The sequence below is a fragment of the Crassostrea angulata genome, chromosome 6, assembly GCF_025612915.1.
Source record: "Crassostrea angulata isolate pt1a10 chromosome 6, ASM2561291v2, whole genome shotgun sequence".
NCBI classification, from domain to species: Eukaryota; Metazoa; Mollusca; class Bivalvia; order Ostreida; family Ostreidae; genus Magallana; species Magallana angulata.
This window is the reverse complement of record NC_069116.1, coordinates 31,172,229-31,191,842: the sequence shown is the minus strand read 5'-3', so window position 1 is coordinate 31,191,842 and position 19,614 is coordinate 31,172,229. Positions and strand designations below refer to the sequence as shown.

The window sequence follows — 19,614 nt, the reverse complement described above, 5'->3', positions numbered from 1 at the left end:
CCACTATTTGGAGGTTTTGACACGCATACGCCAGTTTAAATCAACATTTTGCAAGTATTTAAAATATTTAAGGGTTACAAACCGATGTTACGTTAAATATACATTGTTTTTAATTAATATTTTAAAAAGTATCAGATTTAATGATATTTTGATTTTGCATTATCTAATCATTCCTCATATGGACATTTTACACGCCTTATTCGCCCATCTTCTTTGACTGTTTGATGAAAATATGCAACAAAATCTGGTTTCATTTGGTTTTATATTAATTTCATGTCAGTGTCAACTACTGAATATTTGTTTACTGCACAGAGGGTGCCACAGAAGGTAAGTATATGTACCTTGAAATATTTGTCCCCACAGTGTGTTGCGTTTTGTGTTAGAAGTTTGTCTGGCCTCAAACAATTCTTCCATATCCTTACTATTTAGTGGTTTAAACCTTTTTTATGGAACCAATAAGATAATATCCAATTTTAAAACTTGTCTTATAAATCAATTCAGTTGTTTGCTAACTTAGTTGATATTGCAGGTATGAAATTTTATCATTCATAAAGTCATCTAGGAATTGTTTTGTATTTTATTCTGTATCTATTTTGTATGATATATGTGAGGCATGAACTTACATTCTCAATTTGAGCTGAATTATCGATGTCAGCTTCAGTTACTGTAGAAACAAGTTTTTGGTCTTCATTTTCAAAATTCAAGAAACCTAAATCCAGATCAATAGTTTGAAGCAGCACATCTTCATTTTCTTCATGAATTAGGAAACTAAGGATGTCCATATCCTGAAACTGAACATCAAAGTCACCAAAGCCCATACTTCAGGCTATTGAGGCTGCAGACGTTTTGTTGACAAACCGTAAGTAGTTCTTGTATTCATGAAGCTAACATATTTGGTGATTGGGTCTTCTATGCTATGGGTAGATATCACTCAATTGCAAATCAATGGATGCAATTTAATAGGGGAAACGTAGTGAAAGTAAATATGTCCTTTTGGACTTCCTGCAGATCAAGAGCAGTTAGTTATCAAGAATTTCAGTTGGTGAACATTAACTTCTAATTATTTAAAATATCTTTTAATATGCTAGATAAGATGAAATACCTTAATGTTGTTCACAGGTAAGTAGAGAAATTCCCTTAGCAACAAATTCTCTCAATGATATAACTGTGACAGAAGAAAAATTATATCATATGTCAACCATTTATATTAACCTCTGTAGCTTTTATCGGGGGAAAATGCAATGCAACATTATATAAAAATTGCCTGTTTGGGAGGGTAACAGTTGAAATTGACACCCCGAGGAGACCATTGTAAACCGACGCGAAGCGTAGGTTGACAATGGTTTTCGAAGGGTGCCAATTTCAACTGTTACCCTCCCAAACAGGCACTATTTATTTTATTATACTGAATGTCTTAATTTTAGAGATTTTTGTACTACTTGTATATAGAAATGACATGAATTCTACGGCAAACCGTACGCGCATGATTTAATCGCATGTAACAATTCGTTGTGTTACCCTTTGCTAAGTGTGTTGCTAACGCTCAGGGTAATAGAACGGATTATCAACTGCTTCTAAACCAATCAGATTTCAGTATTTAACATGAAAGTATAATAAAACAATATACGGACTGTAAATTGCTCATTGACAAATGGAAAAACTGACAACTACACAATGGTGGGATTACAAAATAAACAGTGATACTCATTTTTTGTTAGTTTTCAAATAGGGAAAAATGTATTCCTTCAAATATAGCTCCTACAGTTCGTGCAGACTAAATAGTAAATAGGTTCAATAGTCCAGTCATTCTATGGTTATACCTCAAACTAATTGCAACAGAAATGTTTTTTGTGGAATTCGTGAGAAATATAACGTATAAAAAACATATCAAAAATCGAGAAAAATCGAATTAGGGGAAAGTTGTCAATTTTGACCCCCCAAAAATCTAGATTTTACTTCAAATATTAGTCTTTCTAGCCAAAATATGACCAAACCTCAAACTAAGTGCAACAGAATGTTCTTCTAGTTTTCCAAGCTGGTTTAGGTGAACTGTTGAACATAAAAAAATCGAGAATGTTTGGATGAAGGGAAATTGTTAATTTTGGGTGAAAACCTTGGATTTTGATGAAAAATCGCCGAAAACTGGAAATTTGCCGTGACTAAAAAACAAATATAGCAACGGACTAAATTTTAAAGAAAGTCAATAGATCTTATTACAGTTATGATTTATTTCAACGTTGATGAACTGCAAAGTTCAGGAAATTGAAAATTTTGGGTGAAAACTTAGGATTTTGATGAAAAATCGCCGAAAACTGGAAATTTGTTGTAACTAAAAAAAGAAAAAAGCAACGTACATAATTTTTAATCAAGTCAATAGATCTTATAACAATGATGAAACAAATTAAACTATGATGATTTTTGAAGTATAGAAAGTGATAATTTTGGGTGAAAATGTTAGTATTTTTGATAAAAACTGGGAATTTATGTTTTCTTAATAAAAATTAAATTATATCATGAGTCTTCAAATTAATTATATATATATATGTTAAGTGTTTAGATGGATCAAATAAGGACCAATTCGTAAATTCAATAGATCTTATAACAACAATAACAAACGATTGACCGGTATGATACTTTTTTTTAAACCAAAATATTTACTTTATATGATAACAAAACCATGGAATTGTTTTACCGAAACCCCTTAATTATGCTTATTATGTGTTTGCGTATTCTACATAAATCTTTAGAAGTTGATTGTCACTTAATCGTCCATGTCAACTGTTTTGCTCGAATTTGTACAACCAGTTCCTTTACATTCGCCACAAGCTACTGAACATTCCAATCCGTTTTTCCTACAAGTACATCTTTTAGTGTCACAGTTTGTCTTACAATTGCATCGAATAATGTTCAGCAATTTAGAGGGAGCTGCGTCGATTCTACACTTAACTGGAACAAGGTTTCAATTAGCGACTTTCCAACCCCATTCACACGGATTTAGATTGTCCTTGTTCATCCACATTTTCATTTGAAGATAAGCCCTCTGGCTATGAAATGAAGCCGCATTTAATGTTGGTGGCAAAGTATGAATTTGAACGCATGTTTTGTTTGTCAATACTCTTGCAGCAAACTTCCTGTAGCGAAGAACATTCAGTCCTCCATATGGAGCACTATTATATAAAGAGGAAATAATGTTTTCACCAGCAGAAATAACATCACCGTTTGCGTTAGCATTGCACAGTAACTGTGCCTGAGTCTTGAGAAAGTCATGTTCTCCAAATTTCTTTAGGGTCGCTGCCTTACTGACACCGAACATTCTTGAAGTTGTGTCACAACCACCGATAGCATGAACAGATGAATTAAAGGTAACAATGTACATAGCTCCTACCTATGAATATCAGCGAATTTGATGTAACGTCCGCATGATGAAGGAGTAGTACCAAAAGATCAGTGTCCTCTCCAAGCAAAACAGTTGGTTTTGTTTTCGCCGATTCGATGGCAGTAAGGGCTATCAATACATCAGCATCGGCATCTGCGTGTTTTGTTTTGATTCCCTTTTCTAGCATCTTTGCACTCAAGAGATTAATAAAGTTTTGCTTATTCTCAATGTTTGCTAGAAACATGTCTTTTTTAGATTTGAAAGGAGTTCTATCTGCGAATGAAATTTTTGTGCCTATGATTCCTTTGGGGCGCCGCTGGTGAGTGGCATCTTTAGCATCTGGACCCGAAGCATATCCATCAAATACAACTATAGCTTTACTGTATTTCCGTTCTACGTTGTCAATGTACCTTTGACAAATTTCACCGAAAGAAAGTCCGCTTTGCCAGTATATACGATGGAGAAGAGAGCCGCCATGAAGACTTTCAAGTGGACTTTCTTTCGGTGAAATTTGAAACCAACTGTTTTGCTTGGAGAGGACACTGATCGTTTGGTACTACTCCTTCATCATGCGGACGTTACATCAAATTCGCTGATATTCATAGGTAGGAGCTATGTACATAGTTACCTTTAATTCATCTGTTCATGCTATCAGTGGTTGTGACACAACTTCAAGAATGTTCGGTGTCAGTAAGGCAGCGACCCTAAAGAAATTTGGAGAACACGACTTTCTCAAGACTCAGGCACAGTTACTTTGCAATGCTAACGCAAAGGATGATGTTATTTCTGCTGGTGAAAACATTATTTCCTCTTTATATAATGGTGCTCCATATGAAGGACTGAATGTTCTTCGCTACAGGAAGTTTGCTGCAAGAGTATTGACAAACAAAACATGCGTTCAAATTCATACTTTGCCGCCAACATTAAATGCGGCTTCATTTCATAGCCAGAGGGCTTATCTTCAAATTTAAATCGGTGTGAATGGGGTTGGAAAGTCGCTAATGGAAACCTTGTTCCAGTTAAGTGTACAATGGACGCAGCTCCCTCTAAATTGCTGAACATTATTCGATGCAATTGTAAGACATACTGTGACACTAAAAGATGTACTTGTAGAAAATCGGATTTGAATGTTCAGTAGCTTGTGGCGAATGTAAAGGAACTGGTTGTACAAATTCGAGCAAAACAGTTGACATGGACGATTAAGTGACAATCAACTTCTAAAGATTTATGTAGAATACGCAAACACATAATAAGCATAATTAAGGGGTTTCGGTAAAACAATTCCATGGTTTTGTTATCATATAAAGTAAATATTTTGGTTTAAAAAAAAGTATCATACCGGTCAATCGTTTGTTATTGTTGTTATAAGATCTATTGAATTTACGAATTGGTCCTTATTTGATCCATCTAAACACTTAACATATATATATATAATTAATTTGAAGACTCATGATATAATTTAATTTTTATTAAGAAAACATAAATTCCCAGTTTTTATCAAAAATACTAACATTTTCACCCAAAATTATCACTTTCTATACTTCAAAAATCATCATAGTTTAATTTGTTTCATCATTGTTATAAGATCTATTGACTTGATTAAAAATTATGTACGTTGCTTTTTTCTTTTTTTAGTTACAACAAATTTCCAGTTTTCGGCGATTTTTCATCAAAATCCTAAGTTTTCACCCAAAATTTTCAATTTCCTGAACTTTGCAGTTCATCAACGTTGAAATAAATCATAACTGTAATACGATCTATTGACTTTCTTAAAAATTTAGTCCGTTGCTATTTTTGTTTTTTAGTCACGGCAAACTTCCAGTTTTCGGCGATTTTTCATCAAAATCCAAGGTTTTCACCCAAAATTAACAATTTCCCTTCATCCAAACATTCTCGATTTTTTTATGTTCAACAGTTCACCTAAACCAGCTTGGAAAACTAGAAGAACATTCTGTTGCAATTAGTTTGAGGTTTGGTCATATTTTGGCTAGAATGACTGGACTACAATAATTTTACTACATTTATTGTCTTTTGTGTGTTAATGTATAATGTTTTAGTTAGCATCCTTTATTCTTAGTATAAGTATCTATTAAATGTAGAAAAACAAAAAACATCGTAATTTTAAAAAACCAACTTTTTAATATATCACTTTAAAAAAAACACAACACAATTGTACAATCTAAAATCAATAACATTTCCGCAAATAACTAAGATTTGTTATCAATTAAACTGGCAAGCAAAATGTTTATAAATATTTGGACAACAGAACAAGTACTGTGTGCACATAAGCGATTTCATTTTCCATTCTTATTTTCTGCATGATTGTGTTATCCTTCAAGAATTTATACTTCTTCTTTATGCAGACGTCTCTTCAAAAGATTTCCACAAAATACATACACCTGACCATTGGTAATGGAAGCCTTTGGCATGACTTGAAGCTGTGGAGAATTCCCTTCAGTATAAATGCTGTTTAGCGGCCCATTAATCTAAATAATAATTATACAAGGTTTAAATATTTTTCATGTTCCCGTATGTACGTGTGGTGTGAATATTGGTAATAATCTTTAGCTTTTTATTTTGCCCATTTGGTAAGTGAGGCATGGTAGTGTGACAATGTAAATTTTAATACATGTACTTTACTCATAAATTTATAAAATAGTGATATTAATTGCTTTACAGTAAAAAAAAAACCACCGCCCAAATTAAAAACTAAAGCAATACTCAATTGTAATGCTTTACAGTAAAAAAAAAAACACCGCCAAAAAAAGACTAAAGCAATACTCAATTGTAATTCCTAAACATATAAAAACATGACAAGTTCATACATGTAACTATCTTTTGTTTTTATATAAATTCACACCAGACCCTTATTTAAGACTTTATATATCATTAAGGCAACGATGTATATTCATCGTTAATTCTTAACGTTGTATTTTGAAAGCAAAATGATATCAGCAGTAAATATTGTACATATTAAGTAAGTGTAGATGCTTTAAAGATCCAACCTTGGAAGCGTATCAAAACATCCCGATTTCATCTTTGTTTTGAATTTTTGCAGGAAAAACGTAAATAGGAACATCCCCACCAAAAGTAGACACGCGGAAACATAGTAAACACTCTAAAAAGGAAACCAATCTTGGTGTTTGAGTCATTTTTAATTAAATATATGTAAAGTCCCTTGACATGGGTTTGTCTGATTAATTATAACTATAAATCGATAAATGTACAGTAGTTTTTGATAAAAAAATATTACCAGTAATTATCAAGTTGGTATTGTAAATGAAGAATTAAAAATTACTTTTTTAATACTATTAGCAAGTATCAAGTTAAAAGTTCCAAGTACTTTGCTATATAAACGATGATATCAAAAATACTGATTATTAAAAAAATTAAATGATACACTAGTAACATGTAGCTGATAAGTAATTTAAATATGAATAAAGTACAGTTCAGCATATATTTTAAAACATTCCATATACATGTATCATTTTTAATAATATTTTTTTTTCTCATTTCATTTTCTTAAATACATGTAGATTAGTACGAATAATTAACAAAGATAACTTTAAAAGTGATAACGAATGTAACGTTTTGCATATTGCTTTGTTTGTACCTGTATATTGGCTGAACTTCTTGATTTATGTTTTTGCCCTTTCATATTATCATTGTGAAAGGTAGGATTTGCAGTGGCTTTAACATTACAAAAACCTGGTCCACTAACATCCCCAATAGGGAGACCTCGTCTAAAGAAAGAAATGTAAACACAATGTGGTATTGATAAAAAGGATCGTGAAATGACAAAACTCTAATATTGTTTGATTTACGTGTAATTGATAAGGACCGAGATGAAACGAAATTTATGCATATATATACTTAATTTTTGGCTGATTTTATAATTCAAGCATGGAAAAGGATCGATATGTAAATAGAGCACTCACAAATGGCTTATTTTTATTTTTTACCTTAACATCCTGCACCTTTGTTCCTCTAGTCTAGGAGCTGCTTCATTAACATCCCTCAATGACTGATCACTCCACAGCCTCTCTGCTACAGCTGATGCCTTAGGCCTGTATTTGATGTTTTTTAATTGCATAAATGAATTTAATAAGCTTAATTAGTATAGTACAATACACGTTAACATAATGTTTAAATAATGGTACCTAATTGTGGGACGAAAGAACCCCGATATTGGCAATATTTCCTGGTAAAAGTTAATGCATGTACATATATTTTAATGAAAAAAAAAGCAATTTCTATTTTTTTTCTATACAGAGATTTTCCAATGTCCTCTTTTTACCGTTAATTTATCATAATTATTACATGTAATATAATAAGAGAAATGTCACATGAGTCGAATACTAACCATAGCACGCCGACAGCGGTCTCACTGGTGATGAATTCACTCCAAAGACATGCCTCTCCACCCAAAACTAGGCTCTTATCACCTCGGAAACCTATCAACAATTATAATGGGAGAGAATCTGTCTAAATTTTGTCTGTGGTCTCCTGACTTGTATTCGATGATCCACACATAAAAATCAAATGTTTTTTTTTAAATCCAATTCAGTAAATTTTACAAATTTGTTGCGGTTTAACTCGGCAAATATTTGTTCATCAAAATATACTATATGTACTATAGTGCATGAATCAAATGAACCTATAACCATATATGGTATCATTTATATATCTTTCTGATGGAAGTTTGTTATCAATAATAACATTTAAAAATAATCGAAATATCTTCACGCCTATAGCTAGCTATAGACGGCATTTTTTCATACAACTAATCAGATTAAAAATCTATGCAAACGTAACAGATGAAATTGACAAAATAATCCGGATCTCGATTATACATTATCCATTCAAGTGTTATACACTGTACCTGAATCTGTTACTGTATGTGCAAGGAGAAAGATCCAGAAAATCGATCGTCAAAGCGTAAACTTTTTACTTCTCAAAATTCACCCCCTTTTAAGCATTACATATTCCTATGACGGTATTTGTCGTTTACTTACATTTTGATTCAAAGTTCTTTATACAAGTATATATAGCATGGTGAGAATGAATATGAAATGAACTTTGAACGAAAGGGGAACATTAGTGGAGAGTGGGGTTCTTATTAGAACTCGCGATGACACCAGTAATTAAAAGAATAATCTGTGCTTATGGAGACAGTTATGTTAATCAATCAAGTTTTACTGGGCATGAGATACAAGTGCTTATGGAGAGACAGGTCTGAGCATAAGATACACTTACTATAACTGACCGGGTCACACAAGTAGTACTCTGGCCACACTACGCCATATTTGATCATATTGATGTACCAGCAGGAAGAAACTATGGCGTGATATCCTCGTCGGGTCACTTCTTCGACCAGAGATTGTGGACCAAGCCATACTTGGACAATTGCATCACCGGGAATCTAGTTCATAATGAATTGAATGATCTTTTTTCTGCACTGTCCGTTTATTACATATGTAAGTATTCTTTGAACATTTCCACACTTTAATTAATTCAATGGATAGATATCCTTGCTTTTATACACCAAACAATTTTCTCTCCTTTTTGAGTGCTAACAAATGAAAAACCAATTCCATTGTATTAAAATAAATAACACAGCTCAGAACTCACGTTTAAATTCGACTGAAAAGCTTCTTGCCATAGAATGAATTTAACACCATTTTCTCTCTGGGTAAAGACATTCTTAATCGATTGGATTAATCTACAAATAATACATGGCAAGTTAATATTTATTGCAACATTTGGTTCCATTTAAGATATTTGAGACATTATATTGTGAATATTTTCAGCATATTCTCAGGGTTTGAGATATTTTGTTTGAAAGAAAAACCACGTATATAGCAGCACCTTCCTGTGAAGAAATTCCAGGCTGCTGTTCCTTCGTTTTTAAAATTGGAGATATGATTAATCTTCGACATAAATTGGCGGACTTCTTGATTAGAATTCCTGGAAGAGTTGGATTCTTGAATTGTCTCAGAAGGTTATTAATATTCAACTTGTTGCGTATAAAATTGAAATCATTTTAGAAAGTTGGTGTTTTTAATTAATTTATAACTAAACAATTAGCTGCACGGTAATAATCGCTTAGTGATGCATATTGATACATGTAATTATTTCTTGCACAATTTTCAACATTCAATTAACTGATTTATGAATACACTTGAAATTACTCTCAGGTGATTTAATTAGCAAATATTATAGCAAAATCAATTAAGGCATCTACATACCAACACGCCAGTGGTACTTCATCGTTTCCTAGATGAATGTATTGATCTTTAAAAACTTTCAATATTTCTTTGAAAAACTTTGAAAGAAACGTGTATGTGTTGTTTTTTGCCGGGTTCATGGGTCCAAAGTGTCCCGATATAGGACCTCGTTTGTCAAAGCATTGAGTCAGTAATTCCGGATGCCCATACCCCCACGAAAAAGAATGCCCTGAAAAATATTGATCATTATTTTTTAATTTTAACGATTTACAATTTTGTTTATCGACATCCTTGTTCTGTCCCAATATGCCAATATCCACACATCAATACACTAAAGTCCTGCTTGTAAATGTAATAATAGAAAATTTCGTTGCATATTCTTGCTTAATTTACATAACAAAAGTACACATTTGACAACAAATAAAGTTGATGCTGGATACATGGTCCGGTTTTATGATCATTTGACAATCAAACCAATTAACTTTAATATTGTTGTGGGAAAAAAACAATCTCAGACTGATAACTTGAGCAACTTTATGTATGATACCTGGTACATCAAATTCTGGGATAATTCGTATTCCTCTGACTCTAGCAAATTCAATGATATCTCGAACATCTTCTGGGGTGTACGTTAGGGAAGGATGATAAGACCCCTTTGAACAATTAAAAACATGAATTATTTTATGTAGTCAAAGTTAGGTTTTAATGAAAGATAGAATAAATAATCTCTTGGATACCAGAACTAACGGTCATTGTATAGACTATTCTAACCTCCTGTTTTAGACTGTAGGAATATTTTTTTTTAAACTTAATAACAGTTTATTGCTAGAAACATTATTTCTAAATAATCAGATGGATTGGATGGGCAACTTGTCGACCGTTTAGCCTCCATAGACTACCTTTCCACTGAGATCAGGAAATGTTTGACTCTGAAATGGGAAAGACTGGTCATCTGTTAAGTGCCAGTGAAGAACGTTCATTTTATTCATCTCCATAGCACTCTGCAAATAAAGAGAAAAGTAACACCGTTAGTGAAGAGCATTCCAAAATGCTCGATTTAAAAAGAGTGCATTAAGCATTATTCAGTGTCGCATATTCCACTTAAGAATTTCAAGACACTCTTTATGAGTAAGACTTAAGATTAATTTTTTGATATACAGAATATAAAAGAGGGAAAATGTTACGTTGACAATAAATATTCTGCATCTTTGACATTTTTATTGAAGGAAGAGGAAACTTTAGGGTTTGCATTCGTACCAACATCTGATACATCGTCGTTTTGCTCATGAAATGTCTTGCTGAATCTATTAAAATACCTCTGTGTGGAAATCGAGGATAGTCTGTAATCTCTGTCCTTTTGATAATAAGCTATAAAACAAAAACTGAATATGTGATTTCAACCAAAGTAGAATGTGGTTTAAAATCTTATTATGTATAGTTTATGTATGCTACGACATCTATCAGTAATAAATAAATATGATATCATCAACATTTTATATATAGTATACTCCTCAAGAGTCCCAATGGCATACAATAATATTCAAACAACAAACATAATTATGGCCATTAAGTTCGTAAGTTCTATAAGTGGCTCGTTGGAATACAATGCTACATGTATATTCTACATGTATCTATTTAACATCAAAATGTACTAAAATAAAAATGCGTTACTATGTTTTAATACAAAGTACTTGTATTTTCCACTTACAGTGTTATTGATGCAGATTATAAGCTGACTGAGAGTCTCTAAACCTCTAATGGCGCCCCACACTTCATTTGCTTTTATCTGTATTCCCTTGCTCGATGTTTTTAGTGTATCTACAACCATATTTTTTTAAAAAAAATATTACATGTACTGATTTCTGAATATAGTTGGGGGTTTTTTTTTTTGTTTACAATGGTAAAAATCAATTGCTTTGCCAAACATTATTATTATTATTCATATCAAGAATACAACAAAAAGTAAATGAATGAAAATACGTACTTACATGACTCGTCCGATGATATGGTAGGATATGACGGACAAGTCATAACTAATAAATAAAGTCTTGAAATCTCTGGCTGAGACATCAAATACTCGAGACTTGGCTTTTGTATTGGAAATGTAAAGTTAGCATTGTGTACGTTCAACAAATTATTGATAAAGTGTTCGTTGTGACAAGTGAAAAATAGGTCTCTGTATCGTTTAACCGCTTTGGATAATAAATCACATTTTGTCAAGTTTGTTTTCGCAGACAGTGTTTTGATTCTATATAAAGAGTCACTACTGGAGCGGATTTTTTGTGGTTTTGGCCACGGAACACCTATCGACGGAATGGGTGCATGTCGTATATGAAATGGCTGGTGAAGATGATTACTCGTGGGGAAGTTGATATTAAATTTGTTGTCGAACCACTTAATATTTGGTTTGTCATCGTTACGAAAAACGTGTTTTTCATTCTTCTTTTCATCGAATGGATTTCTCACATTCTGGAAGATGTGTTTCTGCATTACTTTGTCAACACGAATAACTTTCTTCTGTCTTTGCATTTTATATTCCTTGTCCAGTTTATCTGGAAACATAAAATTCACATTCTATATTTAGTAACTGGCACAACAGATTTTTTATTCACTTAAGAACTTTCATGGTAGTGAAACGATGAAGATATTATTTTTAACTCTGACCTTGCATTTGCTTTTGTAAATTCTCCTCTGCTGCAACGCTTATATAACAGACATAAATGAAAAGACTGTGGGCTCGAAATCTGAAGGTAAAGCAAAAAAGAGTCATTCATCGACAGCACATAGCATTATACTAAAGTAGAATTCCAGTAAATGTGATCTCAATTAACATGTATTCAAGTTATAAAAAAGAATAATGCTATATCTGCTGTAGCAAAATCGTTTTGATATCAGTCGAAACGCTTGTTAATGTACATTGAATTCGAAAACAAAATCAGGACGAGAATTTGCCGATTCTGTTACAGTAATTCAGTATTGTGATCTTTAAAATATTATTGTCGTTCTCTTGTCCACAATCACAATAGACTATTTGTGACGGTGTATGATTTCTATGTATTATACATGTAGCTATCCGCGATTTTATGGGAAATGGTAAGTAATGCCACTTAAAATCAATCTTCTAAAAAAAACTCTCTCTCTCTCTCTCTCTCTCTCTCTCTCTCTCTCTCTCTCTCTCTCTCTCTCTCTCTCTCTGACGCATCCTAATTGCAATTTTTATTTTTAATGATGTGAGTATGAAATATGCATGCATTTATTATTATATTTTGTCAAAGGGAATTGCTAATAGCTGCATACACAAGTGGTTTTTTAATTCATTGTTTTAAAAATTGTCACGTTTGTACAAAAGTATGACTGTGCTTTCTTGTATGTGTGTTTGAAATATTTATAGTTATTCTACAAACCATTCGAATGGCAAAGATAAATGCATTGGGTTGTCGCTCATGCATCTATATTAGAATATCAAATGAATAGTTTGTTAGATCTTTGCCGTTTTACCGGTATGTAGTTATACATGTATATACAATTATTTTTGGTAAATTTTTTATGTACTTATGAATAGTTTAAATCTTTGTACCTTCATGACAATTGTGGATGTTTTCGATAAGACTGTTTGGTACAAAAATCGATTCGTAGTGTTATCACAGACAAAGACATTGAAAAAATGTAATATTAAAAAATAGTTAAACTTTGGACATATGTATTTTAATTCCATAACCCATGAAACTTCTTTTATTGAAATAAAGTGATAGGTATTACCATTAAGTCTTTTTCAATAAAATTCATCGTTATTTTGATATTCATAATATAATTACGCCAATTTTTCAGAAGGGAAGTGGGTTGGTGTAGATCGAAACCAACCATCAATGGGCCAGACCTCATAAATCCTCGACTTCTTAAGGAAGCTGCGTCGATTTTAAGTTTTCCATTGCGCAAATTATTCAACAAATCACTTCAAAATTCACATTTTCCTACGGAATGGAAACAAGCTAACGTAACACCTGTTCACAAAAAGGGTAAACGTAATGATATTAACAATTACAGACCGATTTCATTATTGTGTATTACTGGTAAAGTCATGGAAAGATGCGTTCACAACCATATTTATAGTTACTTTGTAGAAACAAAATTCTTGTGCAACAATCAGTCAGGTTTTATCTCCGGTGACTCAACAGTCAATCAATTATTAGACATATCTAACGATATAGGAAGAGCCTTAGACTCGGGAAGGGAGGTGCGTGCCGTGTTTTGTGATATAAGCAAAGCGTTCGACAGAGTTTGGCATAAGGGTTTGCTTTATAAACTTCAACAAGCCGGGATAGGAGGTAAACTTTATCTGTGGTTCGAAAATTATCTCCAGAGTCGTAAACAAAGAGTTGTAATAAACTCATCAGCTTCGGGTTGGCGCGACGTAAAGGCTGGTGTACCCCAGGGCTCAATATTGGGTCCATTGTTATTTCTTGTATATATAAACGATATAGTGCTTGACATAAGATCCTCTATCAAATTATTTGCGGATGACACCACCTTATACATTATTGTCGATAACCCGGTCATCGCAAGTAAGACATTAAATAGCGACCTTGACAAAATCCACAAATGGTCTAATCAATGGTTAGTTACCTTTAATCCTCAGAAAACTGAAAGCATAACAATTAGTACCAAACGAAACCGAACTCTACATCCAGACTTGTACTTGAATGGACAAAAGATAAGTGAAGTGTCACATCATAAACACTTAGGATTACATTTTTCCGACAACGGACAATGGTCATATCACGTTAATATTGTCGTGGCGAAGGCATCGTCTAGGTTACACATTCTACGACGACTCAAATTTTTACTAGATAGAAAATCCTTAGAAAAACTTTACATTTCATTTGTAAGACCAGTCATTGAATACGCAGATGTTGTCTGGGACAATATCTCAAACGATTTAGCCGATAAACTCGAAAAAATCAATATTGAGGCAGCTCGCATAGTCTCAGGTGCGACAAAACTCGTAAGTTTAAATGATCTGTATCGAGAGGTTGGATGGGACACTCTACACAATCGTAGACAAAAACATAAACTAATCAAATTCCACACCATGGTCCATAGAAGTGCTCCAGATTATCTATCTTCTCTAATCCCCTTAAGAATCAGTGAAACACATCATTATCCCACAAGAAGATCGCACTGCATTACTCAACGAAAATCTAATACAAACCACTATTCACAATCTTTTCTACCGTCCACTACAAAGCTTTGGAACGATCTTCCGATAAGTGTCCAAGAAAATCCTTCAGTATCCAATTTGAAACGTGTGCTTAACTCAAACTGTTGTAAAACCCCAAGACACTTTCTATTTGGTAAGCGCACAGAACAGATCTTACACACACGACTTAGACTCAATTGTAGTATACAGGCAACGCGGATCCCGTGTTTCCCGCGCCCCGTCACGGTATAAACACATCGAGGTGATCGGCCAGGTGAGACAGGTATACCGCGTTCCCATCACGGTAAACTCATCATCTACCTGTCCCCGCCACGGTAAAATTATCGATGGAAAAGTATCGTATACAAGCGGGAGTTATCTCCCCGAATGACAAATAAATTGAATGTTTCCTTATATTTAATGACGATATTTAACCCGATTTTGACAGAGATTATAATCGAAATACTTGGAGTCTTTTTTACTATTTTTTTTTATTTCATAGCTATTAAATAAATTATAAAAGTACTTAATTCGCATTTATCCAAAAAACATATAATAGATAATCCTAATTGTGCCTGTGGACAAATTGAAACAACACTACACTTTTTATTAGAATGTCCTCTATACACTGATGCAAGGAAAAAATTCATTGACCCATTAAGACCGGTCACTTTAAACATTCTGTTATTTGGAGACCCAGATAGAAATTATTCCTATAATACAAACATTTTCAAACATGTACATCATTTTATTTCTGCTACTAAACGATTTGTAACTTAATTCCACTTGCTACCGTATTGTCGATTTTGTTATTTTTGCATCGTACGACTGTTTATTACTCGGTCACTTTTAATGTTAATTCAAGTTATGATATCTCTCTCTGTATATTTTCTATTATATTTTTCCCTTTTCATTTTTTTTGTTAAATTTTTCCATCAATTCCATCTTTTTTTCATTTGTTGTTCCTAATATACTTGCCATTCAGCAAGGGCAACTATCGTTTTTAATAGTTGAAAGTCAATTTAAGGAAACGGATTAATATAAGTTGTAACAACTTGTTTCCGAATCCTGTTTGCATTATTTATTGTTTATATTGATGTACAATTCAAAATGAAATAAAGTTTAAACTAACCATCAATTACCATTAGTTATTGTTGTTACCCTCATACCTTCTGATTATAACAGCTTTTTTGGTGGTGGTTAAAAAACAGTGTTCACTCTTTTTCTTTCATTTTTTTTTTGTATGGGTTTTTCATATTTGAACAAAATATTCCTTTACAGCTAATTTATTATATATACACTTTACAAAATGGACTTAATCAGGAAAGGAATATTTTTGTTTTTTTTGTTTTTTAGATGCGGAGATGTTAGACTAAACGATAAAACATTTGATTGAGTAAACTGTTCACGTCATATCTTATACATGTACTAGCTTATATTGTATGTCCTGAAAGAAATGAACATGTTTGGGGTGAATGTGCATGTATTTGTATTGAACCAAAATGACCTATTGATTTTTTAAGCGTTGATATCACTATCGTAATGCATAATCATCATTCATGAGTACGAGATTAAGCGGTATATTCGGTACCAATGCACACTATTAATCATGTGACACAACAAATGATAAAAATTTACATTTTGTTCAATTTTCCTTCTCATAATTTAGGTACATACTCGTTTACTATCTTATTGTTGATCAGGTAGCTACACAACATGGGCGAATTTGATATTTCAGTTTTATTTCACATTTTATTTTTTATTATTTTTTAATTTGAATGCAGTCAACTCTTCCCAGCTTTTGATATTTTGCATGGGTTGCAAGCATTATAAAAACATTGACAACCCGACTTATGTATACGTACTTTTCTTGCTGCTAACATTTATGTACATGTATATGTAAGTTTAATCACAACCGTATAATCCCACATGGCATGAATTGTCAAAGAATTCATTTTTACCGTCTATGACATCGTCGCAAGCCACGAGTTTGTGTCCATTCTATTTCCACATTGTTTGTGGAAATAAAATGGGCTCGAAACCCATAACTTGCGTCTAGGATTACAACTTTCTTTAGATATTTTAATAGTAAATCGGTAAAATACATATAGAACAACATACTTAGTATATTACTTCGATAAAAGAGCCAGTAGATATTTAATTTCCTGTCATATTTTCGAACTTGATTGTGTCATGAAATTTGTTTATTTCAATATCCAGTTTTCATCAATGTAACATCGTTTAATAATTGCAAGGCAGTTTAAATTTTATTTTGAGCACAAATTAGTTCGCTAGATAGAAAAAAAAATTTAATTTTAAATAGAATGCAATTTTCTGTATTTGCTGGTAACTGTTTAATTGTATTTGTAGAAATAAAACAGATATGTATATCAAAGTTATCAATAACTGTGATGTCTTTGAGCACGTTGTAAAAAAAAAAAAAATGGTCAAAATCCAACTGTTTTTTTTCTTGAATTGAAATACGAATGATGATGATGTTTGCACTCACATACATATATCCATACATGTAATGTGAAATATATAGATCGTGGAAATACTAACATGTATCTTTGGAACATAGGAAAATAAAATCCAAGCTTATCTAAACACGTGTTCCCGGTGTATTGATTACAAGATTGGAGCAAAAAGTTTGTAACATAGTTATATTCATCGGGATTCTTATACCACCTTTTTGCATTTATCCCATATATATATAAGCTAGCTTTGAAATACAAAAAAGTATCTTTAAAAAATCCATGCTCATCTGTGTTGAACACGTGTTCCCAGAATATTCATACCAGGGTTGGAGCAAACATTTTGTTATAATGCGATATTCATCGGAATTCGGTTCATGCTGCTTAAAAATATTACTTCCTTTGTTTATTTTATGGACAGACTGTTGTTCGTCGTTGAGCATCTTATTGAGAAGTGATAAACCTTTATGTTGATCTGTCATCGATCGAAGATTCATGGATTTTACGTAAAATTAAAGACGGACGAAATACAGATAAACGTTCATTTAATATTTAATTTCTTCCTTTATCCTGAAAAAAAAATGGAATTAAGTGGGAAATTTGTATGATAAAAGAGTGAAGATAAGCCTGTTGGAAAGGGAAATTTATGACATTCAATTATAAAAAAGTCTTCTACCATGGAAAGAATGCATTGTTAGGTAAAGTGCTTGTTTATATAATTATTACGTATAAAATGCCCGTTTTGCCCCATGACATAATAAACTACATTGTGCCTTTAGGATTGATACATGTAGATCATAAGAGAGCGATTCGTTAATGGAGAAACTGATCATTTAAAATACTTTTTATTTATTTAGTATCTGAACTCAAATATCATATTATTTGATTGTCATTACTAAAAAATTAATCCGATATTGACAAGTACATGCACCAGTATATTGGGGGATGATTTCGTTTGAAATCTGACATGTTGGCATAACTGACATGAGAAACTCTTCCCGAGTGTCTTGAGCGACCGTATCATCATAAAAATATTGCATCTTAGATTGGGCGAAAAGTCTCTAAAAATCGTATACACGTACTTCAGTAGAAAATGATAAATTGCTATAACTGAAGACTTTTTTGTCCATTTTTTTTTTATATTATTCATTTTTGAAGATTGTTATATATCAAGATGAAGATAAGTTGAAAATGACTCGTGCATGAATATGTGACTTTCAAGTTAGTTCCATTGTTTATATTTATGTGAAATAATCGATTTTTGAATTGAGCGTTACGGACGATAAACATCGTCTAGAACTGCAACCTTTTTCATCAAAATATTAATCAAAACGTAGGAGCTACGCGTGGTTTTGGACTAATAGATATACCTGTACGTAATACACACGTCTGTCAAGCGACACGAGACCCCGGGGGCAGGTTACATGTACATATTTTTTTAGAGTCAACATCATGTATCATCTTTGAAACATACTTCATTATAAATGTGACAGTATACAATTATCATCTTACAAACATTTACCTAATGAAATCATATTTACTACGAAATAAAAAAGGACCGTTAAAAACAATTCTTTCAACATATTCAATACCAATATATGCGTTTTTATATCAATACATGTATGTATACAAAGCGACCGACTTGTGAAAAATGCCCTTATTAGAGTATACTAATTTGTTTTCAACCAAGTGGTCAATTTACAATTAACTAAATCCCTAAACCCCACAACAACAAAAAATAAGGAGAAACAAGATTTCCGAATATGTTTTATGTGTGTTCGTTCAAATTGCTGATTCACACTTTAAATTGTACGTCAAATAAAATCATCATTTGTATCCTTTGGCTAAAAGTTCATGGAACAAGCCTATTAATGATTTGAAGGAAAATATAAGATTCGAACGAATTGCTATATTACTTGGCACTGGTGTTATATATGCTCTAAACGTTACAAGTGAAAATAATTTCTTTTTTCAAGACAGATGAGGAAACTTCGAAAACATGACATTGTGTTCAGTTGTTACCAAAAAAAAAAAATAACTTCGTGTGTGTGTATCAGACATTCATAATAGTAGTACCAGTGGATTTATACATTAAGATAAATATAAGATTACTTACTTTTTCATGATGCGTTTCTCCTGAGCGACGCCTTTCCTTATTCGTCGAAATCAATTATTTAACTTGGTTATAGAAAAATAAACATGAAATCTTGTGTGAAATTATAAAGAAAAAAACCCAGCTGTTGCTTGAAGCTTCTTGTTCTTTTACTTCACGTCGGCTGTCCCATGTTTTAATGACATTGACAACTAGTAAATTCACAGGATGAAGAATAAAGATGAGGC

General features: G+C 32.4%; 1 protein-coding gene across 1 annotated transcript; it reads right to left on the bottom strand.

Annotated features, from left to right (window-relative positions):
* Positions 1-5,511: 5,511 nt before the first annotated feature.
* Positions 5,512-19,614, bottom strand: LOC128190638 (beta-hexosaminidase subunit alpha-like). Its single transcript, XM_052862755.1, has 16 exons — positions 19,391-19,614; positions 12,268-12,347; positions 11,592-12,155; positions 11,312-11,421; positions 10,861-10,971; positions 10,503-10,604; positions 10,151-10,256; positions 9,625-9,832; positions 9,245-9,343; positions 9,008-9,098; positions 8,633-8,798; positions 7,740-7,830; positions 7,339-7,443; positions 6,990-7,119; positions 6,382-6,494; positions 5,512-5,862 (listed from the first exon to the last, which is right to left on the bottom strand). Exons 1-16 carry the CDS (start codon positions 19,396-19,398, stop codon positions 5,847-5,849), a joined length of 2,100 nt encoding a protein of 699 aa, XP_052718715.1. The 5' UTR covers positions 19,399-19,614; the 3' UTR covers positions 5,512-5,846.

Bases quoted from the DNA above. Each gene is read 5' to 3' on its own strand.
- LOC128190638 (XM_052862755.1), bottom strand. The intron at 9,344-9,624 runs GTATGTAGATGC...CAACTCTTCCAG, and splicing joins GAAGTACCACTGGCGTGTTG to GAATTCTAATCAAGAAGTCC. The intron at 6,495-6,989 runs GTACAAACAAAG...TTTCCTTTTTAG, and splicing joins GAAGTTCAGCCAATATACAG to AGTGTTTACTATGTTTCCGC.